Here is a 27,923-nt window from a genome sequence, read left to right as displayed (position 1 = left end):
ACTGAAAGCTGAACAAAAATGAAGAAGTAACTGAAAAGTTGATAGCCCCCACCCACCTGTGCACATACAGATGTTTGTATATGAACTGGATTAAGTACAATATTTTGGATTTTAATACTAGTATGTATTTTTTCTTATCTTCACAGAACAAACCAGTTATGGCTTTTGGGCTTGTAACGATTACTCTTTGCGTAGCCTACATTGGATACTTGCATGCACAACAAGAGAATAAAAAAGATCTTTATGAAGCTATTGACAGTGAGGGAAAGCGACATATGAAGCGGAAGACTTCTAAATGGGACTAAAGAAACGCATGACTTGCACATGTTCTGCATGTAAGGCGACACAAATAAGTGGTATATTTAGTTTTCTGAATTGTGACTTTTCAGGATTTTGTGTGGAAAGCCAGCATTTTTCTTAGCAATAATGGATGTTTCTTTTGAAATACAATGCCTTTTAATAACTAGGAAAAATGATATTGCCTGTACTGAATAAAAAGCCAGCATTATTAAGAAATGTAATATTTGTAACAACTGTTGCAGATATTCTAAGAATAAGCACCTCTCTCTCTCTCTCTCTCTCTCTCTCTCTCTCTCTCTCTCTCTCTCTCTCTCTCACACACACACACACACACACACACACACGCCTGTTCTGTGTGTGTGTATGTATAGAATGCTACACCAACTACAGAAAATCAGAAAAAGAACAATACATGATAATAAAAGCCATACAATAAATAGCCTATAGAATAGAGCCAATTAAACAGCAGCAAAAGCAAAATAATCTGTCTTATTATCTGGAAAATAACCTAAGCCTTTATTAAATGCTTGACTATCCTGTGTAAACTACTTGGGAGAGCACACAAAACTTTTTAAAGTTATTTGTTTAAAGGATCTAAAATGCTTTTGTGAGCAAAGCTTACCCAGCCTAGCAACAGTTACTGGGTGAGAAGTTAGCCTATATTATGAGACCTCTCACAGCCACATGATAGGCAGAGCTCCTTAACACCAGGGCTGCAGCTGAAGCGGGTATCATCTTGCCATCAAATAATCTCACCAAACAATGGTGAAACCTTTCTCTCTCTCCCACTAGCATGCACTGTTTCTAAGAAGACAATTCAGTTTAGGCTATGAGAACTAAGATTTCGCTTCCTCATCTAGTCCTCACTTGTCATTGGAGGAGGAAAAATCTTGACTGCAATCATGATTAGGAATCCAGATTTTGACACATTTGTTTGTTGTGCTGTTTGTTCAAAACTAATTCCACCACCTCCTAGACCAGAGACTTTTGAGCGGATCCGAGAATACAAGCCTTACAAAACTCGGTATTATACACACAGAGATATATTGGGTGAGTAGATAGTTACTTTATTTAATTCTAGATACTCACGCCTGTCCACCAAAAAGCCAATATATCTGGTGCTCATTTGTTTTCATGCAGACATTGATCGCTCAGATACACTTAAGGTGTATCCACACATATTACAGTAATTACAGTTCCAGTAATTCCCATGTTAAACAGGATAAGAGTAAAATCTGGAGAAAATGCAGAAAGAAGGCCACAAACACAAGAGGGTAGAGACCTTAGTTAGGTAAAAATACTTCTGTCAGTTAGGAGAAGGGCTTTTAGCTTATAAAAAGATGTAAGTGTGTGAGGGACATGATGGAGAGTTTATGAAAGTTTAGGAAGAGTATAATAATTACTTGTCTCCCTGTCAACACAATCAATATAGTCGCATGACACTGGTTTGGGACAGACCAAAAGCAGTGCTTTATACAACGTCTAATGTACCTATGGGATTTACTGCTGTAGGACAGAGAGAATCTGATGGCCTCTAGAACTAACCTTCAAAAATTATTTGTTGTGAATGCATTTTTTCTTGATAAATATGTTAATGGATGAAAGTTTGACCAGTCATTTGATTAGCTTGTCTTAAGATCCGTGGGCATGTTAGCAAGAGCCAGGACCCGCTGCCCTGTGTGGCGAATCACCAGGGCTACAGGGTTTGGAGCATTCCTAGACTCTCGAACTCTCCTGCCCATTCAGCCACTGCTTTCCCCAGCTAACAGCCGAGGCTGATGCTTGATTTGTGACCACCAATTACTGGTTCCTGGATCCTCCCAGTGGTCAAAAGCCAGTCTCTGACAAAAGCCCAGTACCAGTTGATGCAATGTTCATTCATCGCCCTATAGTGCCAACTGCTGGAACTGCACCCTTACCACTGTGCTCCATGTTGCAGCTGCTCATGTAGGTGCCTGGTTGGTATGGTCTTCCCTTCTGCTTTTTGAAAAGGAAGAATGGGCATCTGCACTGTGGGGTGGGAATGCAGAGTGCCTGCTTCAACTGGGAAATTGTCTTGCTGGTGAGGGAGTGCTGCTGCTGCTGCATTAGCACAGAACGTAGGAAACTGCCTTATACTGACTTAGACCGTTGGTCTGTCCTAGCTTAGCGTTGTCTATTGCGGCCCTCCAGTATATTAAACGAGTCTCTTCCAGCCCTATCTGGAGCTGTCAGAGATTGCACATGGGGCCTTCTGCATGCAGAGCAGGTGCACTACCAGTCAGCTACAAAGCACAGCTGGGCCCACCAGTTACCGACACAGAATTTGTTCATGCCTGTGTGGGGCACTGTTGTGTGCCCTGTGGAACTCCTTGGCTTGTGCTACATGGTGCAGATTGTGGCCTGCTTTTTTAATGCGCAGGCCCAGAGAGCAGCTGAATCCCGCAGGCTTACTACGTGTGAATCCTACAAAGGCTCTCCTGAATGGGGCCAATGCATGCCATCACTTCTAGGTGTAAGCCTAATGTTAGTGCTTGCTTGTGTTCTGACATAGCTCACTTGGTAGAGCATGAGACTCTTAATCTCAGGGTTGTTGGTTCAAGCCCCACATTGGGGGGAAAGATGCCTGTATTGCAGGAGCTGGACTGGATGACCCTAGTGGTCCCTTCCAGCTCTACAATTCTAAGCAGTCAAATCTGCTAGCAAGTTAATCTGAGTAATCATTTTTTACATACTGAAATCAACCCAGGTCAATAAAAATGATGGGGGTGCACCAGCCTTCAGGAAATTATACATGGTTGAATAATATTAAATAAAAATACCTTAAATCTTAAAGCATCTCTCTTAAATGTTCAAGCAAAGGAAAAGGTGGCATGCGTAGTAGTTTATGTATAACCTGTAGCGTTTTGTTCCCCAATTGTGGTTTGTTTGTTTTTTTGGCATACGTAGACTTGGGAGCTGACATTAAGCAAGCAGAAGCAGATAGAAGAGAAGCAGAAGTACAACAACGAATTGAAAAAGTGCAAGCTAGACTATTGCTTCAGGTACAACTGTTCTGCTGTCATCGCATTATCCAATCTGTTGCACTGGGGCATTTCTGTGAATATTTACTGATGTATAATGCAGACAGCAAATTTTACAGAAATATGTGATATATTGGGTGGGGAACCTGTGACTCTTCAGAGGCTGAGGGGCTCCAGCTCCCATCAGCCCTGGACAGCATAGCCAATGGACTCAGGGATGATGGGAATTGCAGGCCAACAATATGGGCTATAACTTGCCTAACCTTGCTATATATGATTACATGAGTTTTATAGGTTTTACAATGTTTTGCTTTTAATGTTTATTTTGTAATCCACACTTTCAAGACTATATTCTTCAATGTGGGATATAAATATTTATTTACGTAATAAAATAATTGAATAAAAATAACATTGTATGGATCAGTTCTGTATTTATCTTTCTGATGTGTTAATTTGGGTATCTAACTCACCAGTGTTACAGATCAGGGTTCAGATTTGCTCATTAGCAACGCAGTATGGCAGGGAATAAAGCATAAACCAGTGCCAAAGACCACAGACTCATAATTGAACCAAATCAATTGATTTATCGGTACTACAGTGTTTCATTTAAGGCACGTTATTGTCTTCATGTCTGGGACGCGGGTGGCGCTGTGGGTAAAACCTCAGCACCTAGGACTTGCTGATCGCATGGTCGGCAGTTCGAGTCCCCACGGCGGGGTGCACTCCCATCGTTCGGTCCCAGCGCCTGCCAACCTAGCAGTTCGAAAGCACCCCCGGGTGCAAGTAGATAAATAGGGACCGCTTACCAGCGGGAAGGTAAACGGCGTTCCGTGTGCTGCGCTGGCTCGCCAGACTAGCTTCGTCACGCTGGCCACGTGACCCGGAAGTGTCTGCGGACAGTGCTGGCTCCCGGCCTATAGAGTGAGATGAGCGCACAACCCTAGAGTCTGTCAAGACTGGCCCATACGGGCAGGGGTACCTTTACCTTTATTGTCTTCATGTAGAAAATGATATTTTGAAATTAGAGCAACTTAAAGATAGAGCAAATTAAAGCAATGTAGTATAGCAATATAGTACCTTTAGAAAATAAATTTTCCAAATGACATATAGCATAATAAATAAATTGACAAAACAATGAATCAGTGTCTTCTTCCTGCCCTTCTAGTTGTAACCTAGAATTTCTAAGTTTTGCAGCGTATTAGCATTTTGGAATAAAGTTCATGGTTACCCAGCCAGTGCTGTGAGCTAAGATCTTGTGACCTTTGAAAGCAGAGTTAGATAAACTGCAAGCAGAGAGAGGGGGGCGGATTCTTTAACTCAGCAACTGGACTGCGAGGATGGAATTTCCCACTTTATCGCAATTTCATTACTCTATCTTGGAGTAGGGAGAGGGAGTGAAACTGCAGCCCTTGCTTCTTCATCGGCTCTTCACTTAGGACAGGGATGGGGAACATGTGGCCCTCCAGATGTTGGACTACAACTGCTGGGACTGACAGGAGTTGGAGTCCAAGACATCTGAGGGGCCACAGGTTCCCCATTCCTGGCGTAGGGCTTGTGAGCCATGACACATCCCAGCACTTGCTTCCCAAAACAGTTCAGTGTTCTGATCCTACATTTGTTTAGGCATTGTAGCTCGTTGTCTTTAAGTTCCTTAACATCTCATTACACTGATGGTATGGTGTTTCCTTTTAATCTTCTCATCCAGGATGCCAAGGTTTCCCATAGACGGCAGAGAAACATGGCATAAAGTTCCAAGCTGCCTTGGTATAGTGTCACAGAAGCAAACTTTTCATCCCTTTAGTGCATTGTGGCTGCTCTCCTGTGTGCTTGACATTGGTCTGCTGGTGCAACAGGGTCCTGAGTAACACAATCTACTCCTGGGGAAACTACTGCCACCAGCCATGTAGAAACAGCAGCAGCTGTCTTTTCATGGCCGCAGTTGGGAATTTGTGGCCTTCCAGATATTGCTCTCTTCCCTGACCGTTTGTCCAATGGCTCTTGTGCCAGCTCACCACCTTTCCCAGAAAGCTCTGTTTAGGGTTTTCCACTGGCTAATGCGAATTCTTCCGGTGCCATTTCTGCCTGCCCATTTGGAAAAAAAAGGTTTGGATCATTCTGCCAACATGTTTCTGGGCTGTACCACTTTCAGACTGCAGGTGGGCATGTGCACAGTTGAATGGTTTGCTGTAGAAATAAAATCTCTGCACACAGGTTTGCTGTAAAAAAACAAAAACAAACCCACAACCCTTCACATAGAAAACCTAGACATTTGACGAGGCCCAAAGCCTTCTCCCTGCTACTTCTCTGTACAGTGGTACCTCGGGTTACATACGCTTCAGGTTACATACACTTCAGGTTACAGACTCTGCTAACCCAGAAATAGTACCTCAGGTTAAGAACTTTGCTTCAGGATGAGAACAGAAATCGTGCTCCGGCGGCGCGGCAGCAGCTGGAGGCCCCATTAGCTAAAGTGGTGCTTCAGGTTAAGAACAGTTTCAGGTTAAGAATGGACCTCCAGAACAATTTAAGTACTTAACCCGAGGTACCACTGTATAGTGGTACCTTGGTTTACAAAATTAATCCATTCTGGAAGCCTGTTCTTAAACCAAAACCGTTCTTAAACTGAGGCATGATCTCCCTAATTAGGCCTCCTGCCGCCAGTGCCCTTCCACCGTTCGGATTCCGTTCTTAGACTGAGATAAAGTTCTCAATCTGGGACACTATTTCCGGTTTTGCGGAGTTTGTAAACCGAATCGTTTTTAAACCGGACTGTTCTTAAATCAAGGTACCACTGTACAGGGAACTGTATGGAAGAAGAGACAGTTGTGTAAGCTGCCACCATTAGTCTGGAGTGGTAAAGCCCAAACACAGGCATATCCTCTATTCTGCTGCTTATGATAACTATTGCTGTGCTGCTGCTTTAAAAAAGAAAATTAAATTAAATATATAGGGTGATATCCAACTAAGTCATAGAGCAGACCCATTTAAATTAAGGGACTTGTTGCTTAAGGTCATTGATATTAATGGGTCTTCTTTGACTATGACTTAGTTGGATATCACCCAGAGCAATCTAGCTGATGTGCAGCATTAGAATGCCCTCAGCAAAGTTTTCTTCATGGCTATGCCTTTTTTTGTAGGCTGCAACAGAAAGAGAGGATGCTGTGGAAGATGCCCTCAATCGTGCAGCTGCTCTACACCAGCAAGATATTGAAGCCCTTAAAGAGAAAGACGAAAAAGCATTGCAAGTCAGTAGTCGTTTTATTTTTGTTTGCAACATCTCAAGAGACAATGCCTTGCATTTGGAGTTGTGTGGGGACGGATTCCCACCAATTGACACCCCCATGTCTGGATCCCTCTACAGTATGTCCTGCACCATTCCCAAAGGCCACCCCCCTTTCTTGGGGAAGGGAGTATGGGGCTGCAGAGGGAAGGGTGGAAGAGGCAGAAAAAGTCCCACTCCATGAACTGAAATCTGCTTTATTTATGTAATGGTTCTAGGGGTTGCTTGTGCGTAAGTTGCCGCCACTCCTGGCTAGGTTACCTGGTTGAACCCTTTCTGTCTGGACAGCCTTTCACTTCGTGGCTGTCTCAGTCGCTGGCAGAATCCGTCAGTGGGCTGATTTCCTTCCCCAGCAGATGGGCTACCTCTCTACCTGCTGGGCCCTTCTCCGGCATCGCTTGGGAGCCTTGCCTCCACCTCTGGCTCCGATGGCAGTTCCCTGACAATTTATGAATGGAATTTTGGGTCCAAACCTACATAAACATGCAGAAGCTGCATGTGACACAATTTCTTTTGTAACAAGTAGGTGGATGGGGGGGGGGTTGTTCTTGAAAACTCCACTGAATTAAAAAACAACAACACTATGAATGAAAATCTAGGGTGTCAAGGTAAAGATTCAGCTGAAACCTCTCTGACATGGAAGGAGGGTTTGTTTGTTTTTTTAGGTGGGAGCAGTGCTTTTTTTTGTAGGGGGACGCAGGGGGACACATACCCTTAAACATTTTGTGAATCTAAGTTTGGCCTCATTGAGGGGCAGTATTTCAATATGACTAGGAAAATTAGAATACCCCTTAACATTTTTTAGAAAATAAAGTACTGGATGGGAGAGTTTAAAACTGATTTATTACTGGCATTTTGACATCCTTTCTAGTCTGTGTCTCATTCTATTTCTACACATAAGAGCTGGCAGTAAAACTTTATTTTAGAACTACATTTATCTATTTATTTAAAATGTAAAAGGGCATTTCATTTTTCATAAATATATAAAACTTAAGTGTTCAGTGCACTGGTGAGACAGTCGCCAGAAAGATAGCCTCAGCAAGCTATGTGGCTGAAGCATTTGAACTTACATTTTCTACATCCAAAGTGGTTTATAAAGCATGGTGCATTCTTTCTAGGCTCGTCTTGTTTAAAACAGGGATGAAGCAGCCTAATCCCTCCCTTCCTATTCTAATTTGTTTTTCTAACGCTGCTGCAGGAGGCTGTGAAGAACACAAGGATAGAAATGCTCCATCACCTGGAACTGGAACTGAAAAGAGAATCGGAAGCTGCTGAGCAGAGGATGACACACAAACTTCAGCGACTCATGCTGGAGCTCGCAATGGAGAAGTCGAAAGCCGTTGCTGAAGCTAGACAGGAAGAGAGGAACAAAATATCTGGAATGCTTGACAAGCAAAACAAGTACTTGGCTTAACAACCCCATTTCATATTTTAAAGCAGGGATGGTGAAACCACTGGACTATGTCACCCATCATCCCTGATAGTTGACCATGCTGGTTAGGGATGATGGGATAATGAGTTCATTGCCACCTGGAGGGACTTGGGCTTCCCATCCCTGTTGAATATAAGGGGATGGGTTTAAGAGAGCTGCACCTGACCTTGTTTGCATCCAGATATCTGCAAATAGAGTACTTTCCACCACCAGTGTTCCTCCAACTGATCTGCAGGAGCTGGATGTCCACTGGGTGCTTTCAAAAGTGGGACTGGTTTGCTAATGGGTCACTGAGATATTGCAAATGGGACATGGGCAGCAGTAAATCTGGATTAAATTGATGGGTATTTTGATGCCAATGGCATTGTGTGGATGTAGCTTGTGGTTAGTGAGGAGAGCACTTAAGCACAAGCCGAGGTTCAGGTGACATGCTAAATCAATTCTTAGCTTGGTAAAAGAGCCTCTTTTAGTTTGGGCTCCTTCTAGAAGCCTGCATGTTGATACAGCCCTGGTAAGCCATTGTTGGGCTTGTTGTGATTTGCAAACAAGGCTGATGTGATCAGTGGAGTTAACTCCCTGTTATGTGTGCTGTTGGATAGTACCAGATTTAATAGAATCTGATAGTAAAGATGGGCAGGGTGGGGGTTAGGTCTTCAGACGTTTTGCTATCTGGTTTCCACCTACAGATTTAGTCCAGTTTATTGGAAGGCATTTCGCTTTGCCTCTAGCTGAAAGAAATGTGCAGTTCACACAAGACTGGCTTTCAAATTGCCAGTAATGAAAAATTATGTTGAAGTTATCATATGATCTTTTCTCTCACCCCCCTAGGAAGTTTTTGGAACAATTCCGGAAAGCTGGAGAGATTGCCAATGAAATTTATCAGAAGAACCTGCAGCAGTTGTCCGTGGAGAAAAAATATGAAATGGAAATGGCCTTTAAAATCTCCCAGAAAGAGTTTCAGGAAGAAACTGAGAAACTTCTCAAAAACGCAGAAAATCTCCGTGAGGCTCAGTTGGAAGAGGTGTCACACGAGGTGAGCAGGAAAAGTGGGGAGATCCTGACTCTTAGCCAGCAACTGGAAAGCATGACAGACTGGAAAGATAGCCTGGAAGCAGAAATATTAGAAACAAGAGAAGCATTTCAGAAATACATTAACCTCACATTTCCACAACTTGCACCAGGGCAAGCAGACTTTATCTTACCATTCAGAAAAGTATCTCAGTTTGTTGACTCTGGTGTAGAAACGTAAGCTGAATGACAACCAGGAAGGAGTTCTGCCTGTTTGCTGCAGCCATCCAGTCTTGCTGTAGAGGAGTTGCTTAACTGCTGGGGAAGGAGGAGAAATAAATCCATCTTCTCTCACTAAGGTTTAGCTGTGTGCCTGTGTCTATATTTCCCTTGGATAACTCATGAACTCCCCTGTGACTCGGATTGTGAAGCTGTGCTCTTTGAGGGGTGGATGGAGAATCTCGTTTCTGTATACTAAAAGAGAGCTGCTTCTGTAAACGTTAGGGAGCACGGATGTCTCAATTTGAGCCCTGAAACTAGCAAGTGTTCCTCTGGACATGTGCAGAGAGCCTATCCCACCTTGCTACTGGGTTAACTGTAAGCTGCCTCCATACATATTTTATTTGAAGATGATATACTGCCAACTCAAGAAGGGTGGCTTCTAACAACTGCAAGCACCAGCACCTTAAAAAAAAATGAAAGGGGATGGAGGAGTTATGAAATTGCCCCTGATTTACTGCGACACATTCTAAAGCTATGAGTACCTATCATAAAGGTGGCAAAGCTGTGGACTTACAGGTGTTGCTGGACTACAACTCCCATCACCAATAAGCTCATTGGTCTTGCTGGCCGGTGCTGATGGGAATTGGAACACAATCAGATATAGGTGTGCCCTATTAAAGTGCATGCTGATGGGAATTGGAACACAATCAGATATAGGTGTGCCCTATTAAAGTGCATGGAAGTGTTGAGGCACAATAAATCAATCACCCCATGACTTTGCAGTTAGGAAAGTGATGTGGAAATGCAGTGAAAGATGCAGAATAATGATTGATGGACACAAAATGAAAGCTCTATAAGCTCAATAAAGAGCAGACACTGTATAGTCTCTGCATCAGCGAGGCTGGGGGTGAGGTCTTGTCACCTGGCAGTCCAGGACCTACATACACCCTGCCCAGACTTGCACATCAAGAGTTCGCTGCTGTGCTGCTAATGCAGCAAAAACGGGGGTTACCAGCCTCTACAGCAACAGCAGTGCCGTGATTCTCCAACAGTTTGACTCCCCCCCCCCCCAAGGTGTACCCCATTGTCTTTTGAGAGACGGGTGCCAACTATGTTGTCCTGTGGGATTGTCAAAAAGCAGACTGCATTAATTAGCATACAAATAGTGTTCCCTTGCTCAGTGGATTCACTTTAGGAAAGTCCTCCCATAGGCAGCATGCTGAAAACAGTTCTCACAATCTCTGGTGGCCCAACAGTAACCAGTGTGTCCAACACAGTAGTTCCACAGTAGAGGCTATTAAGAGGGGTGCAGAAAACAGCTTTCAAATGCCTCTTAGTTGGATTTGGGAAGTCACAATGTCTTGTGTTTTGTGTGTTTTAAAACCTAGCACATAGCTAGGATGAGATGCTGATTTGAAGGACATTTCCCCGGCTGCATTTCCAGCAAGAGCAACAAAGAATGACAGGCTGACGACGCATCCTCCAGCAGGATGGGACGCATGCTTGGAGACCCCAGTGGGCTATTACGATTCGCACCGTGTCCTGTGGGATGCAACCATAGGCATAGCCAGGGAGGACAGGGGCAGCTGCCCCCCCCATCAAGTAAAACAATAGAAATAGTTAACTAACTGACCAATCATGTCGGTCCTGCTCCCCCTCAAAAGTCCTGCCTCCCCTAACCAAGTCCTGCCCCCCACCAAAAAACAACCCTGGCTGCGCCCATGGATGCAACAGGTGTGTGTATGTGAGAAACAGCTTTCAGCCAATATTGCCCTCATAAAGTGGGGAGGACAGTGGGGTAGGCAAGCGTGGGGACAATAAGCTCCGCGGCGGGGAGGCAGGAGCTCACAGAGGTCGGGAGGTGGGTTAAGTCCCCCAGCGAACACGTGTGCACCCATTCCGAAGACCGCTGAGCCTGACCTAAGCCCGCGCCGCCTCCGGCCTTCTAGCTCCGCCTACCTCCGAGGCCCCGGCGGTCTCCATGGAGACGCGGCTCCTCCGCGGAAGCAGTACGCGGGCGCTTCTTCCCTTTCAGGGGCCGAGAAGACAGGAGGCTCTGAGGGCGCCGCGTGAGGCGGGAGGGGAGAAGCAGGTAAATCCGTGCTCGTCTTGAGGGGGAGAGACTATTGTTATTTACAGAGACGGAAGAGGGGGGGGAGGGGGAGAGAGTTTTACTGGAGCCAGGTGAGCGGGGTGGCAGATCACATATTGTTAAATTCCTTCAAGAGGGTCGCTAGTATCCCCTTCCCCCATCTGCTCAGGACTCTGGTGCTTTTCCTTGCTATAGAGAACAAATTAATTACACAGGTGAAGTTTTCCCGCTGCTGCACTTCTGGAGGGGGGGGGGCGTAGAGAGAATTAAGCACCTGTTGAATTTCTTCATGTCTGCCGCACAGCTGAGGGGCAAAGGAACACCACCAAGCGGGAGGAGAAAGGGAGGGACAGAGCACTGTTTATACCAATAATAATAATAATAATAATAATAATAATAATAATAATAATAATAGTAGTAAATTTGTATACTGCCCTATACCCGCAGGTCTCAGGGCAGTTACAACATAAAATCACAAAACAGGTAGCAAAAACAACACAATAAACCCACAGCCCTCCACAAGATTTAAAAAGGGCATGGGCTGTAATTAACTCTGGAAGCCCAAATAATGTAATGTGGATCCCAAGGACGGGACACAGCCAGGCAACTCTGCCATGAGTGCCAACATTTTTCTTGTAGCTGTGTAATATTTTGGCTTAAATTGCCTGTTGTTGCTTCAGTTTTCTGTACACTGCTTAGATATATTTTAATGCATTAAGCAGCATAATCAAAATCAAATGGTAGCTGTGTGAAAACACAGCCCATGCCCCTTTTAAACGCCTTATCACAGAAAGGGGCATACACAGCTAGGGAGTCAGGAATTCTCACTCTTGTCACTGATAGTACAGTGGTGGGTAACCTCAGACCCATGTACCAAACATGGCCCACCAGGCCATTTTTAGGAAGTCATACCCACACATCCCACACCTGATACCATGCATGACATCAGATATGGTGTGGGTAAAGATGGGACTCCAAAGGAACCATCAGGAGCCAAAGTTCCCAGCTGTTCCTTGGATCCAGCAAGGCACGCTCCCATCCACCCATCTTGTTTACACAATCTGATTTTTATTATTATTAATCACATAAACATCAATATCCATAATAATGAATAAATCATAGTAAATATTAAGATATACGTATACACAGCAAATAAGGGGTGTGTGTGTATATATACACACACAATCTAGCTCTTAATTATAAGTTTGAGAATAAAGGTGGAAGAGTGGAATAAGAACATGTAAAACACAAAAATAATTATAATTTCATCTCATAAAATCAGGATTATCTATTTTATTACATCAACTTGAACAAAGGTTTTTTGTTTTGTTTTTTCAAATGCAACTGATAAACTTAAATGCCATAGCTAGTTCACATGAACAAGGCCTGATACATTTTAGAAATACATAAACTGAAGCCTTCCATGGCTTGAGGCATGCTCGAAAAGAGTGTCAAGCATGCTTCCCTTTCTCTCAAAAATGCACAATTTCAAATCTCTATTAAGATACAGGTATGTATAATCCCTAACTAAAGTATTATATAATATATTGTTTCTTTATGCAGAAGTAGGCAGCTTCTTGAAAACTTAAAAGATTGAGGAAGTTTCAATTGAATGTGCAATCACAATACTGTCAGTTATTCTGTGAAAAAAATGTAACAACGTGAGCCCTTCATATCTTGATAATGCAGAATGACTCACTCTCAAGCTGAAAGTGTCATAAAGAATATCATCCGTGAAATAGGACAAGAATGTGCCATGAAAGGTCAAACCGTATCAGAAACTCTGGTGGCATTCATGGTAAGTGCAAAATACACAATTTGCTAATGTGCTTCATTTAAAAGCTCTACTTCTAGCAGTGTTAGAAACTGAAATATGAAAGCTAGGAGCTAAATGGCACCTTAAACATAGGTTATGGGTACCACAACAGAATGTCTAGGCGCGCTTTTTAAATAACAAGAATACCAAGCTGAAAATGAATGAACTGCAGCTAAACCTATCAGCTTGGATGACGCTGCAGCAATTGCTTGGAAATCGAGGTGGGGGGAATTTCTCCTCTTAGGCCCTCAGCGCCAGCAGTGGCAGTTTTAATCTGAAATCTTAGATGCGGTACTGTGCCCAGAGCTCAGAAACTGCTCATGCAAATGAAATTCCCTGTCGCAAAATGCGCCTAGAACAATGGGAGTTTCAAATGCTGCTTTCTAGTCATGTTAACATGTCACTCCTGTGGCATTAAAATAGTGTTAAAGGAACAGAACATCACAAAACATTATTGTCTCGGGGCTAAAATGCAAGTACAGTGGTACCTCGGGTTACATACGCTTCAGGTTACAGACTCCGCTAACCCAGAAATAGTACCTCGGGTTAAGAACTTTGCTTCAGGACGGGAACAGAAATCGTGCTCCAGTGGCAGGGTGGCAGCAGGAGGCCCCATTAGCTAAAGTGGTGCTTCAGGTTAAGAACAGTTTCAGGTTAAGAACAGACCTCCAGAATGAATTAAGTTCTTAACCTGAGATACCACTGTAACACAAGAGTTACGCAGGTAACCCTTGGAACTCTAGAACCCATGGACAACTAAGGAAGCTGAGCATTGAAAGTTTCAGGGGACACAAAAGAAGATGCTTTTTCACGCAGCACATAGTTAAACTGAGGAGCTCACTTCCAGATGAAGCACCAACCTGGATGGTTTGAGAAGAGTATTCATGACTTTCAGTGGCTACTAGCTGCAATAGCAGTGCTCCACTTGCAGACTGGGAAAGACTCATTGCTTCTTGTGCTTTCCACAGTAGTACACCTACTCTAGCATTTTGCTTCTTGAGCTGGTCAGGTAATGATGACATTTGTACTTACTTCCCCAAATGCTGGGAATGCAGCCCCTGTATTTGTTCTCTGGAGCTCACAACCACACTTCTCCAAGCAATGTTTTAAAGGAGGCTAGAACTGAGAGCAGAATAAAACCTCATACTGAGTTGCTTCTATCTAGTGCTGCCATAATGACTGTACTTTTGGGGCTCTGCTCTATATATTATTTAACAGAATGATAAATTAACCACACAACCATTTATTGCATATTTAAAAATCATTTTTAGTTCCCATTGATTTTGCTAAAATTTCCAAGTAAGTATGCTTGCTAGGACCAGGAAGTTAGTCCTCATGCCTATTAAATTAAACTGGGAAATGCCATTTAGTGGGGAAACCTTGAGCAGTTGGGACATTTAATTTGTTTTATTCTGCGGTAAGAGCACAAGATAAATATTTAACTGGAAGCCTGGTGTTTTTTTGTTTTTGTTTTGTTTTACTTATAGGTGAAAGCTGTAGTATTGGATCCAAGGAATGGATTTAATGTGGACAGGACCCTTACAAAGGCTGATGTGCAAAAACTTATTAAGGTAATTTTGTGAATCTAAACATTTGTTTAACTATTTTTATACTGATTTCAATGAACTTACTAAGACTTATCAACAAATTAAAGCAGTCTCTCAAGCAACTCATGAAGTCTGTGGGAATTGAGCAGCCTAACTCTACTCAGGATTACAGCCTAAATTATTGTTTTGTGTATAGTGTTTACCAAATTAATAAAAAGCTACGTTTCAGACCACAAAATCATTTAAAGCCTATGCTCTCAGAGTCATCTAAAGCCACATATCTCTCAATGATAAACCTTTGACTGCTGTCCATTTTCTCATTATCCGTTGAAAACTCCCCCAACTGCTTCTCCAAACCTGCACAATTGGATCTTAATTTTGTATACCCAGTTGATGAACACAAAATATAACGTTTGATTTAAATGTAATGGAAATTTGGCGAGCAGATGACACTTAATGCATTCAGCCATAATAAGTAGAATTTAAAATATGCCTCACATAAATGGCTTTATAAGCACAGCTACATACATATATCATTGCTTCAAACTGTGATACATGCCATTTTGAGGTGTGTAGGACACCTGAAAGATGAAAAGGCTTTGTTCTAAAGAAAGCCTCCTGTGTGTGATTTTGAGGTTGTTAGATATGTTAGATAGATTTTAAGAAGGTGGTTAGACTAGTTCATTGCCACTAGTGAACTAGTATTTCAAGCAACAAATCTCTCTGTGTGTCCGCAGCCTAGTGCTGCTTTATTATGCAGCAACAGGCTGCATGCAGTGGTATATAAGACTGCTTGTGTAGAAGGGATTATTGGTTTCAAGGCTGAGGGCTGCATATTTGCTGCTTTATAATGTGTTGAGCTGCTTGCCTCCTCTCTGTATTGAGAATGAGTAGCTTCATGAAGCTATGTGCACTTCGGAGTTCCTGCAGCCACCTGGAATCAGGCAATAGCAAAAAATCTAATCCATATTATTCAACTCCACGCAGCAGTCCACTTACTATGCTATTTAGGATCAAGTAAATTACAAAAACTATGAATGTTTTGTGTCTTGAAGCTACATTATGGCAACGCAACATTTTGTTCTTGCAGTGGTGCTTCTCAGCCCCTTAATTTGTTTTCTCAAGTAATGTTTAAGCAAAGGGCACCTTATTTTTTAAAACCATTAAACTGATGGATTCTGTTTCACATGTATAAATTCTGTAGCATAATGTTTCCAGGTGCCCAACGGTAATATTATTTTAATAATTAGTTAAGGGGCTTGAAATAACTTACATCAACATTTTCTCTTTTTAGCTTTCCATTGAAAGACTGCTTGACACAAGCAACCCATCCCTGGACACTATTAAGATGCAAGTTTATTTTGATATGAACTATATCAGTCGAGGTAATCAATGGGTGGAGTAATTTAATGTGAATATGGTGATGGTACAATCCTATGCATGCTTATTCAGAAGTCACACTGTGTTCAAGAGGACTTGCTGTCTAGTAAATTTACATGGGATTGCAGCCCCAATGTATCTATTCTTGCTACATGTGAAAACTTATAGTACTGTAATACAATGAAACAGCAAATCCAATAATATGTGAACATGCTAAGAGATGCAATATTTAAGGAGGTTATAAATTAAATTGCCTCTTTAAAAAATATTCAACAATTACTTAACATTACTTCTTCTAAACTTATTAGAACAGTTAATATTTATTGTGCATTTAAAATCCTGGAAGTGCATTTGTGGTTTTTTAAAAGTTATATCCTATACCAAATAAATGGAACCGATACATTCCACTGTCTCAATTTACCTACAACTGAGTTTGTGCAATTATGTTACATAGTGCAGTCCTATGTGTGATTACTTGTATGTAAATCTCAGCATGATCACTAGATAATGCCTTAGGATGGCAGCCCTAAGGTATCAGAATGAGAAGAGCATGGGAGGATTTAAGCATGTGAAATATGGGCATTTTCAACTAGCTAAGTTGAAAGTCTGTTGATGCCTATGCATGTCTTTTGGCTGTCTGTGCCTTGGGGTTACAACTGATGTGTAACTGAAAAACTATCAAGTCTAATGAAATCTGCATCACTATGTGGTCTGCTGAAGCATGCAGGTGGTGCCAGTGATATAACTTGCTTTTGTATCATCCTCTGTGTTTCCTCTTAGTTGAGTTAATCAAGGAACAGCATCGTGTTTTGGATTCTCGCCTTGCTCCAGTGGGCAGAGAAATTACAGATAGCCGTGCTCGTACCAGAGAGGAATTGGAAAGTGTTTATCGAAAAATTGTCAGCTATGTCCTGCTGCGCTCTGGCCTTGGATCCCCTACAGACATCAAGGTCATTAGAGAGGCAACTGGTTGGTAACTGTTTCAGATATATGCCGTGAAGAGTTTTGCCAATATGCACTTTACTGTGGTAGTCATTGCATAGGAACTGAGCAACAAGCGGCGGCTAGTTGGGGGACTGTCGTTTTACTTTCTTTTGTTTTGAAGTATTTGTATGCTGCCTTTGTGCCTCAGTATGTACCTGTGGCAGTTCACAGCAAATCTAGAAACAATCCAGAGTATGTATACCTCCCCGGTAAAAAAATTCAAAGAAAACACTCAAAAGCACGTATACAAATATCTGCTCCAGATAGCAAAACCAGTCTGAGAATAGAACATAATCTGAGAGCCAGAAAAAGACACTTCACATATCCAACAGGTCAAATGCAAGCAACCATCCAACCCTTTCCTAAAGATATGGAGATCTTCTGAAGCAGCATTCAACACAGCAAGAAGGGATGCAGACAGAAGGACACAGCCCCTGTGCTGTGTATTAACCAAGCCACAAGTATTGTGTCAAGGGAGCAGTGGTGGGGTTCTTGGCACTTGACAACTGCCCAAGCTGGCCATTCACCTCCTTACTCACTGTGGCCTTCCATTCAAACTAATTGCTGATAAGGGCATTATACTATTCTGCATACAAGATTCTATACCTGAGATTCTAGGTAGTTCATGCAGAACTTGTAGTCTGGTTGTCTGCTTTAATGCCTTGCACAACTCCATACTTCCCTCCAAGCCTCCATCCCCCTGATGATATTCCTTGACCACTTACTTTTGCATGTCATTCATCTCCATCCTAATCCCTCCTTACACTCTTCAGGTCCTTAACCCCCTCAGTCCCCAAGTCCAAATTATTCAGACTCTTACCTCTTGGAAGGAGAATTAGTAGCGCAGAATTAGCAAATGTCACCCAATGGCCTTATTCACTGACATTTATACTGGAGGGGGAAAGTGTGTTAAGAGTCTCTAAATTCTGTAGAGGCTCTTGACACACTTTTTTTTTTTTAGAGAGAGGGGGGTGGGTGGGGCAGTTTAACACACATAGCTTTGTCCATAACGATTTCAGTTTATGTTGCGTGTTAGTTTATTGATTATCCTCTTCAGCCGTCATAAGATTTAGCATTTTATAGCTCTTGGTAAGTTAAAATACTTTCTACTTAACTATGTCCAGAGGAGGGGGGGGCATGCAAAGGGGGCTGCAACAGGAAGAAAAAGATTGAGAAATTCCCATTCCACAAACAGAACATTCACAGTTCTTAGGATTCAAGCAATGATCTCCAGCATAGTGGGATCTCAAATGTGAATAAGTATCTTACTATACTAGGGGTGTTTCCATGGAAAATCCAGTAAGATACGCCCACACCAGTTACCTGTTGGTGATACCTAAATGATTGATTTGCAAAACGAAGCCCCGACTGGAAACAACCCAATGTGAACAAATTGTGGTCTCGTCCCCTCACCTTTCTGTTTTATTTGATGTTACAGCTGTTGTCTGCCTTTTTTTTTTTTTGGTATGACATTTTCCACATTTAATATTTTACAGCTGCCCTGCAGAGTGTCTTCCCTCAAACAGAACTTGCTGCTTTCCTCTCCCTTTCAAAGAAGGAGAAAGAGAGGCAGTTGAAGGAGCTCACCATGATTGTCACAGGAATTCGGCTATTCAACAAGGAGTGCGGGAAGGGAGGAGAAGGCATTGATGAGTGTAGGTATATACTAGTAGGTGCTAAACTTGATGATGTGTCTGCATTAGCCATTTAAGCCACTTTAAAATGTGCAAAAATGCTCAGTGCTGGCTGATCACCAGTAGTCCCATCTGAATTGCTTCATGCAAATACAGCATTTAAGTTGATCTTCCAAATGAGATGTGATAACATGCTGTTCAGCTGCAGGTTAACTTTACTGAATATCTTCAAAATTGATAATCTGTACTGTATTATCTATTAAAAACTCTGTTAAATTGGCTTGTTGTAAAGACTTTCATAGGATTTTTATATATTTATATAAAATAGAAAGCCGTGTTAGCCCCCTGAGAGAAAAAAGAAATGTTTTTTAGTCTCACCATGAGACTAACTTTAAATAAGTTTCGTATTAGAAAAATAGTGTGAGCTTTCAGAGGTGACAACATACTACTTCAAATGCTTATTTTTGGAACTAGGAGAAGCAAGGTGGAAAAGTCAGTTAACATATGATACTTTATTGACTAAAACCCAGTACTTTTAAAAGGTTATTGACCCAAACCAGGATCCAAAGATGCCACCAATGTGTGCTAAGAGTCCTTTTGCAGATGCCCAGTCTTGTCTGCAGTCGTTCAAACTATGTTGGATGCTCTTCTGAGGTTCTCTCAGTCCTCAGGAGAGACCTTTCAGGGCATGCAAGGGGCTTCAAGTGGAAGGGAACCCACAAAAGCCTTGGTGTGCTCATATGGAAGGCTCCATGCATCTCTTCAGATGTCAGCCCTGTTTATTTTAGACAGAAATAGGTGGGGAAAATGCTTGTGGTTAGTTACTGAATTTGAGGTTGGCATGCTTAGTAATTACTGCCATGCCCCTTCTATAAGTTTCAAACCAACCCTGTATCAACAGTACCAGCTATTCTGAATGAAGCTATCCCAGCAGCCAACCACCATATAGAAATAGAACTGCAAGCTTCCAAGGATTTGGCGTACCAATACACAGCCTTGATTGAAATGATGCACCTGAGTCAAAATGCTGAGATAGAACTTAAAACGACAATGTTGAAAGAAGTCCTGTACAACGTGAGACAACACGAGGCTTTCCTCTGCATCATTCTGGTAAGATTGTTTTATACTTTGCATCCCTTCTAGAATGCTGGCATATACATTGATTGTGCCCGTAAGCTTTTTGTATACTTATAACTATGCTTATTAAATTCATATACAGTATTGCCCTTCATTTGAAGATCACAGATTTTTATGTCGCAGTTTGCAACATAACAAATAAATTAAAAACCCAAATACAAAACAAAACAAAAAACCACCCACTCCCCTGAGACATTTAAAAGGCCACAGACTGTTTAATCAGTGAATGGCCTGGTTGAAGAAGAATGTTATCGCTTGGTGCCTAAAGATCTGTAATGAAGGAGCCAGGTGAGCCTTCCTGGGGAGAACATTCCACAAACAGGGAGCCACCATAGAAAAGGCCTGTTTTCATGTTGCCACCCTCTGGACCTCTCATGGAGGCTTCAGTTGATTATCATTCCTTTGGTACATATCTTTAGACACTAGGCAAAAACATGCCTCTTCTCCCAGGCCTTTGGCTAATTAAACAATCTGTGGCCTTTTAAACTGTGGCAGTGGGGAGTATTGTTTTCGTTTGTCACTTTGGTATGTATTTTTGTTTCTTATATTGCAAACTGCCATGTGATCTTTGGATGAAGGGCAGTATAGAAATTGTATTATTATTATTATTTTATTAATTCGCCTCCCTGGCACAGCTAGCTGCCCCCTCCCAACTATGTTGCCACCAGATGAAGAAGAGCCAAGTGGGGAGGGGCAGGTTCAATTTAAGAAACCAACTTTTAGTTGGTAGAGAATTGTACAAGGTTCCAAGTTGGACTGAACTCTCTTTCGTGCACTTTGGAAAAGAAGTGTCATTCTCTGCAGTACATAGCAATATAGGAGTACATGTCCAGATGACTGAGAATCTAATTGGAGATTGTCAATATGTGTGTGTGTGTATTCCATCCCGTATTTCATTTAAAGAGCTCAAGATGGCATAAATGGTTCTCTCCCTGCCCCTGCTTTGTCCCATTATTTATCCTCACAACAACCCTGGGACTTTGGTTAGGCTTGGAGATACTGACTGCCTCAAGGCCACTCAACAAGCTAAGGTAGATGTGGTAGATTCAATGAACTGTGGAAATGTCCTGAATTTCCATTGGTAATCTGCTGTATGCTGTCTTTTCAGTCTGATGTGATCACATGTGCACAAGAAGTTGATATGATGCAGAAGGAGTTTGCAGCACAGATGGAGCACTTAAAAAGTATTGTTCAGGCAAAGACAGCAGTGCCTACGTCTCTGGTTTATGTAAGTTCCTAAATTGCTAGAATGTAAAAAGGACTAGCTTGTGTTTGTGTGCTGAGTTAGTGACACAGACCTCTTTTACACCGAGAAACAGAGAGAGCCTGGATCCTTGCCTTTCTGTTCAGCTGATCCAAGGGAGTTTTGAGCTTGTTGATAGTGCTGAGAGAGGGGTCCTGACCCTCCCCTCCCCTCCCGATGTTTTCCCAATTTCAACTGCCCCCAGGAACTATTATTTGCTACATACAACAAAGCATACAGGTGCCCATATGATACCATAGAGCATATTGGGGTGGGGTATTCAGATTGGGAAAATAATCCATTACAGGGACAGGGGAGAATTAACCCACCCAGCATCTTCATGCAGCTTTATTTAAAACAAAAAACCCTGCAGGACATCGGATCTCCTGTAATTGTAGCAAGTTTGTCTCTAGGATTTTACACAGAGCTGCTAAAAAAGAAAGTACTGTAAGTTCTGTAGGTTTGTACAGATTTGTGGGTTTGTACAGAGCTGCTAAAAAAGAAAGTACTGTAAGTTCTGTAGGTTTGTACATGCTGTCAATTTAACAGCATGAAAATTCCCTGTTCTCTGTTTAACTTTCATCAGAGGAATCTATTGCTTTATTGTATACAAGGAGTATATATCCTGGCACTGTGATAGTCTTTGGTCCTATGCTGTGCTAGAAATAACAAAAAGAAATCAGGGGTGCATGTTAAGGAGAGGAGAGAGTGTAAATATTCCTTCAAAAATCCTTCACAATTAAAATTGTTAGGGTTTAAGATCATGAATTGCACCCCCTGCTTTTGTCTCCTCACCTGTGGAGTATATATAAAGAACAGCAGACTACATATTTTTGGCAAGCAGGCAGCATAATTTTGCAAATACAACTTCAATTTCTTTGTTTTTTCCCCCCTCCCAGCCTATATTTATTGCACTTTCTAACCTTTGGACCAGTTTTCAAGACGAGATCCTGGTGCTGAGTTTCCTCAATAACTTGACTATCAATCTCCAGCAGTTCTTAGGAGCCCACTCAGTGATTTTTCCAGAAGATGTGATGGAATCTCTTCTTGAAGATATTATTGTAAAAACTGATGAGGAAAGGTTAAAAGAAAGTGCTGGTACTAAAACCATAATTATGCATTTTGAATTAATGTATAAAGCCCATGGAATACTCTTGCTACCTTCAGATTCTTAGCCCTTTGAGAGCTAGAGCTTCCGTTTTATTGCTAAATAAGTATCATGTGCCATAAAAACCACTGAACCTCTTACTGATTGGAAGGTTGGTGGTTCGAATCCCCAAAACGGAGTGAGCTCCCATTGCTCTGTCCCAGCTCCTGCCAACCTGCTGTTCAAAAGCACACCAATGCAAGTAGATAAATAGGTACTGCTGTGGTGGGAAGGTAAATGGTGTTTCCGTGTGCTCTGGTTTCTGTCATGGTGTCCCGTTGTGCCAGAAGCGGTTTAGTCAGGCTGGCCACATGACGCAGAAAGCTGCGGACAAACGCCAACTCCCTCAGCCTGAAGCAAGATGAGCGCCATACCCCATAGTTGCCTTGACTGGACTTAACCATCCAGGTATCCTTTACCTTTTGCCTTTACCATGTGTCATGCACTTACGGCTATATATATATATATAGCTGCCCTTGAGACTGACCCAGAAACTCCAGCGGGTGCAGAATGCCATGGTGAGACGCCTTACGGGGTCCTCGCTGTGGGATCGCATTCACCCGGTGCTATACCAGCTGCACTGGCTCTCGGTGGAGTACAGGATCAGGTTTAAGGTGCTGGTTTTAACCTTTAAAGCCCTATACGGCCTAGGACCCTCGTACCTACGGGACCGCTCCTGGTATGTCCCACGGAGGACCATACAGTCTTCAAACAAAAACAGCTTGGAGGTCCCAGGCCACAGGGAGGTTAGGCTGGTCTCAACCAGAGCCAGGGCTTTTTCGGCTGTGGCCCCGATCTGGTGGAATGCTCTGTCACAAGAGACTAGGGCCCTGCAGGACTTGACATCTTTCCGCAGGGCCTGTAAGAGAGAGCTGTTCCATCAGGCCTTTGGCCAAGGCACAGTCTGACCCCCTGCTTTGGTAATCCTCATAGAACTCTAGCCCAATGGTTGCTATTAATTTGATTCTGAATTGATTTTAGAATGAATTGATTTTAGAATGTATTTCAATTAATAGATTGTGGATTTTATGTAAATTGTGTTACTTTTACTGTTGTTAGCCGCTCTGAGCCCAGCTTTGGCTGGGGAGGGCGGGATATAAATAAAAATTTGTATGGCTGCCCAATAACATATGTTCTCTGGGTTGCTCTCAGAAAATTAAAATAGAAAAAATAAAATGCAGTATCAAAACCTCCTGTGCTGCAAACTGTTCCTAGGCCACACTATAGCCTCATCTTTCTAGATGAATTGTGTTATTGTTTTTTTGGGGGGGGAAATGTTTTAGAATAAATGTTTTGTGAGCTGTTCTGAGGGCCAATATTGTGGATATAAGTAATAAATAAAAGTTGCCCTGAACCTTCCCACCTAATATGAAATACTAGATTATTCAGTACCTCACTAGGTACTTGTGCCATGGGATTCAGTGGTCTCAACCTTCCCCAGTAACCATGTGCATACATGGGTATGATCTGGGGTGTTTCTATGTGGGACCTCAATGTTGCAAATGGGTTATTGAGATACAGCAAATGGGTCCTTGGCAACAGGTTTTTAACATCATATTCCCCCCAGAAAGGGAACATCTTGATTAAATGCTGGGGGGTGGGGGAAATATACTCTGTCATTTTGACACCAACAATATTGTGTGGACATTGCAACTAATAATAATAATAAAAATCTGCATGCATAAGCAATTTTCTCCTGCAATAAATACCTGTCTGGAAGCACATTTTCTGATACTGAAAATATATCCTAAGCTGCTGGTTTTTTTTATTTCAGAGAGCAAAGTAAATCCCGCTGACTTTACCGTAGAAGAATGGCTCTTCCCAGAAACCACCATTAATTTCAGCCAAGTGCAAATTCAGTACCATGGGTTTTGTGCTTACACTTTTGCCGTGAAAGATGGTCTTCTTATCCCAGGTTTGCCATTTGTAGATAAGTCCCGTTTGCTTTTTAAGAGCATCCTTACTGCTTCATATTATGTTTTAAGTTGTAGACTTCCTTGCTTTAGTTTTATAGAAGTTTGGTGTATAAATAAAATAAAAATACCTGACATATAAGGAGCTTGCCACCCAAACTACTGGGGCTTGGCTTAAAAATGGAGATGGAGAAGAATTTGAGGGAGTAGGAATGTGGGGGGTGAGGAGGGAAGGAACAGTGACAAGCATTTGGTAGGCGGGAGATAAATCTGAGGAAGAGAATTAGAAAATTGGTATACACAGTGATCGATGGTAGCTGGGACAGAGAAACAATCGAAAAGAAGACATATCAACAAGACAAAAGGGCAAAGACAATCAGTGCCAGAAAGAGATCTATTGGAGACTAATTTTCTTGGTTGGAGAGAAGAAGGATGTCGGAGCCTCCACTGCTTTAACAGCACCCTGTTTAGAATTCCATTCAAAGCATAAATTTGTATTTGTTTGTCCAGCAAAGAAACTAGAATTTAACAGTGCAATTTTTAAAAGGGTATTACTATTTTTACTGATGTAATCCACATCATGCAGGATTAGCTACGAAATACTTTAGTCTTGTTCTTAGTTCATAGAAAGTGATTTGCTGGGGGAGAGCATGATTTAAAGTTGACTGAATTTTCAGACAGGTTAGACGCTAGAGCCATTCTTAATTTCAGAAGTGAAAACACTATAATCTGCATTAGGAATGTCATGAAGAAATCCTGTGTTCTTTTGCGCTTTGTTGACAGCGAACCTTGCTGTTGGAATCCTGAAGTTTCGGGAGAAATACTATGCCTTTAGTTCCAAGGAAGCGGCATATAATTTTGCCAAGAATCCAGAGAAATGCGTTAAGATGATTGCAGAAAAAGCAAAGGAATCTGCAGAGCTTATTCAGCTGCTTGAACTTCATCAGCAATTTGAATCCCTTGCCCCTTATTCTCAGGTATTCAACACATTTATCCTTTACCTATTTAGGCCACTCCAAGAAAGCTTCATTCTAGAGAAAAGCCAAATAAGAGGCAATATGATAGAACTTACGCATAGCATGGAGAAAGTGGATAGAGGAAAGTTCTTCTCCCTCTCAAAATGTGTAGATATCCAAGGAAGTTGAATGTTGGAAGATTCAGAAGAGATAAGAGAAACTACTCCTTCACACAGCACATAGTTTAACTATGGAGTTCTGTCCCACAGGAGGTAGTGATGTCTGCCAACTTGGATAGTTTTAACGGGAGTAGACAAATTTATAGAGGACAAGGCTATCGGTGCCTACTAACCACAATGGCTATGTTCTTTTTCAACTGTTGGATGCAGTATGCTTCTGGGAACCGTAGGAGAGGAGAGTGTTCTTGTGCTTGGTCCTGGTTATGGGCTTCCCATAGGTTTCTGGTTGGCCACAGTGAGAACTGGATGCTGGACTAGATGGGACATTGGCCCGATGAAGCAGGCTCCTGTGTTCTTATGCTCCAAAAGCAATATACCGTATTTTTTGCCCTATAGGACGCACTTTTTCCCCTCCAAAAATGAAGGGGAAATCTGGGTGCGTCCTATGGGGCGAATGCAGGCTTTCGCTGAAGCTTGGAGAACAAGAGGGGTCGGTGCGCACCGACCCCTCTCGCTCTCCAGGCTTCAGGAAGACACCCGCAGCCTAGGCAGCCCTGCGGGAGGTCCCGCAGGGATGTCTACGCTGCGGATAGCAGCCTGCCGCCCGGCGGGCGGTGCGCCCTGAAGCAGAGCGCCCTGGGGGACAGCAGGGAGCTCGGGGGACAGCAGGGAGGCACAGCGCCGCCATCCCGCTGTTCCTCGACCTGGTTCGGTTTCCCCGACCTGCTTTTGGGGGGGAAATAAAGGGAAAAATTTTCCTTTATTTTTTCCTTTATTTCACCCCCCCAAAAAAAACTAGGTGAGTCCTATGGGACGAAAAATACGGTAGCTACCATTTTAATAATACAGGAAGTTGATCAGGAAGTATCTCAAAGAAGAGGTACTTCTTAATGCATAAGGTTGGTGCCACATTTCTTGTTTTGGCAGTGTCTTGTCCTTACTAGTTCATTGTGGGTTTAGCTGCAGTTAGCATGGGGAATAGCACAGTTCCAGAGTGGCTTGTGGTAGTTGGATGCATTGGTTCAGTACACTCAACACTCCAAACAGCCCCATCTGGAAGTGTGCTAATATATCTTCCCTTTTAGTTTTTATCTAATGCTTGGTTGGAAGGTGAAAATGTGGAAATAAAAAAATAGCTATTCCTTTTTGTTGTTGTTACAGATCAGAGCCAAAGACAAGAAGAGTATGAAACCCATCACAAAATGTGACACCAGTACTCAGACGGACGTCCATCTTTTGCCACCAAATATTGTGAAGAACTATGAGTGGAATGAATGGGAACTGAGAAGAAAAGCCATCAAACTGGTTTGTGTCAACATGATTTGAGAGACTAGTTCAGACAAACTACAAATAACTACATTATCTCTCAGATCTTTTCAGACTTAACTCCATGCATTTGACCTTAAATTTTTTAGCCCCTCCATCTTTTGTTCTCAGCTTTGTTTGGAATAGCATAGTGCAACATTCATGCTGAAGCTTTTACTTTGTTACTTTTAAATGTCTAAACTTCCCTTCATCGTGTCTGGGTGGTGTACAATAATGATAATATATATAAATATATAAATATCACATATCCTTCATAATAATAAAACTGACAGGTAACAAACCTATGAAGCAGGCAGTGGCAGTAAAATGAATTACTGTAAAATGCCTGGGCAAACAAAAAGACGACTTGATCTTGCATCAAAGAAATGGAAAGTGCTTTCCCCTTGCTAGTTGTCGACATAGGCTTTATACACATCCTAGAATTTGATCAGTTTATTCAATCCACCCTTGATAAGAAAGTATAAATCATTTATAAGTCTTTCAGGCAGTGCAATCATTTAACATAATCTCACATTATGTTAAATGCAACTGTGATTATTCTTTTATCTTTGTTTTTTATATTCAGGCAAACTTGCGTCAAAAGCTAACTCACTCAGTGCAGACCAATCTAAGTCACATGAGAAGGGACAACTGCAGCCAGGTGTACCCACTGAAGGATAATGGCACACAGACCAAGCGAGAAAGCAATACTAATGTACCCAAACCTCAGATTTTCCTGGCTGGTCTCCGTGGAGGAACACCTCCAACTACCCGCATGATCAAAATCAACTTAACAAGAGCAGTTGATGAAACATAAATGACAAGTCCTTCAATAAATGAACTTTAAAAACAAAAAAACAAATTCATTGTATCTCATTCTTTGTTCTATTATTTCAAAGGCAATCTTTGTATCATTAATGGGGCCAGATGAAAGGTATCATGGGTAAGTTGAGTCTTCTATCCCCAGCCTTGTCCCATTGTAGCGTCCTGTATTGGAAGGTGCAGTACTAGCTATATTTGTGGACTGCTATTCCTCACCATGCAATGCTCCCAGGCCTGACTGTAGTGAAGAAATCTAGAATTTTAATGCCGGTGTTTCCTGCTTGGAAACCAAAGGCAGCGGCAAAGTCCCGACTTTTCCTAACTTGGGTATCATTTTGCATTGAAAATATTTTGCGTATTTATTTGAACATTTTAAGAAATTACCGGCAGTACAGCCCTTTATCCGTATATTGCTACAGCAAGCTGGAGGCGGCAGTGAGTGGAAGAGCGTGGCTTGGGGGGTTAAAAAGAAAACAAAATTAGCAATTACATATAAAAGCTCTTTATATATGTGTGAGAGAGAG

General features: G+C 42.2%; 2 protein-coding genes and 1 long non-coding RNA gene across 8 annotated transcripts; 2 read left to right on the top strand and 1 right to left on the bottom strand.

Annotated features, from left to right (window-relative positions):
- The first annotated feature begins 135 nt into the window (after positions 1-135).
- LOC309366782 (uncharacterized protein C6orf163 homolog) lies at positions 136-9,380 on the top strand. Of its 2 annotated transcripts, none has more exons than XM_081905608.1 (5): positions 136-335; positions 3,229-3,323; positions 6,440-6,547; positions 7,781-7,983; positions 8,843-9,380. In XM_081905608.1, the coding sequence occupies exons 1-5, from the start codon at positions 296-298 to the stop codon at positions 9,261-9,263; spliced, it is 867 nt and encodes a 288-aa protein (XP_081761734.1). In that variant the 5' UTR covers positions 136-295; the 3' UTR covers positions 9,264-9,380. The 2 variants fall into 2 exon arrangements, with proteins under 2 accessions (XP_081761734.1, XP_081761733.1); XM_081905607.1 differs by lacking the exon at positions 136-335 and adding an exon at positions 693-1,350.
- On the bottom strand, positions 8,981-11,343 carry LOC309366790. Of its 4 annotated transcripts, none has more exons than XR_014166874.1 (3): positions 11,204-11,343; positions 9,217-9,340; positions 8,981-9,119 (listed from the first exon to the last, which is right to left on the bottom strand). It is a non-coding gene; the product is annotated as an uncharacterized lncRNA (long non-coding RNA). The 4 variants fall into 4 exon arrangements; XR_014166875.1 differs by having other exon boundaries at positions 11,165-11,271; XR_014166876.1 differs by having other exon boundaries at positions 9,217-9,337; positions 11,165-11,250.
- Positions 11,197-27,433, top strand: CFAP206 (cilia and flagella associated protein 206). 2 transcript variants are annotated; one of them, XM_081905604.1, is made up of 13 exons: positions 11,197-11,336; positions 13,026-13,134; positions 14,640-14,723; positions 15,994-16,084; positions 16,860-17,048; positions 18,560-18,718; positions 19,599-19,807; positions 20,943-21,062; positions 21,977-22,175; positions 23,999-24,139; positions 24,921-25,114; positions 26,434-26,577; positions 27,164-27,433. In XM_081905604.1, the coding sequence occupies exons 2-13, from the start codon at positions 13,027-13,029 to the stop codon at positions 27,392-27,394; spliced, it is 1,869 nt and encodes a 622-aa protein (XP_081761730.1). In that variant the 5' UTR covers positions 11,197-11,336; position 13,026; the 3' UTR covers positions 27,395-27,433. The 2 variants fall into 2 exon arrangements, with proteins under 2 accessions (XP_081761730.1, XP_081761731.1); XM_081905605.1 differs by lacking the exon at positions 11,197-11,336 and adding an exon at positions 11,426-11,551.
- Positions 27,434-27,923: the final 490 nt, after the last annotated feature.

Source organism: Podarcis melisellensis, assembly GCF_964234715.1.
Source record: "Podarcis melisellensis genome assembly, chromosome: 3".
Taxonomy (NCBI): domain Eukaryota; kingdom Metazoa; phylum Chordata; class Lepidosauria; order Squamata; family Lacertidae; genus Podarcis; species Podarcis melisellensis.
The sequence above is the reverse complement of the archived record's forward strand: the minus strand, read 5'-3'. Positions and strand labels throughout refer to the sequence as shown.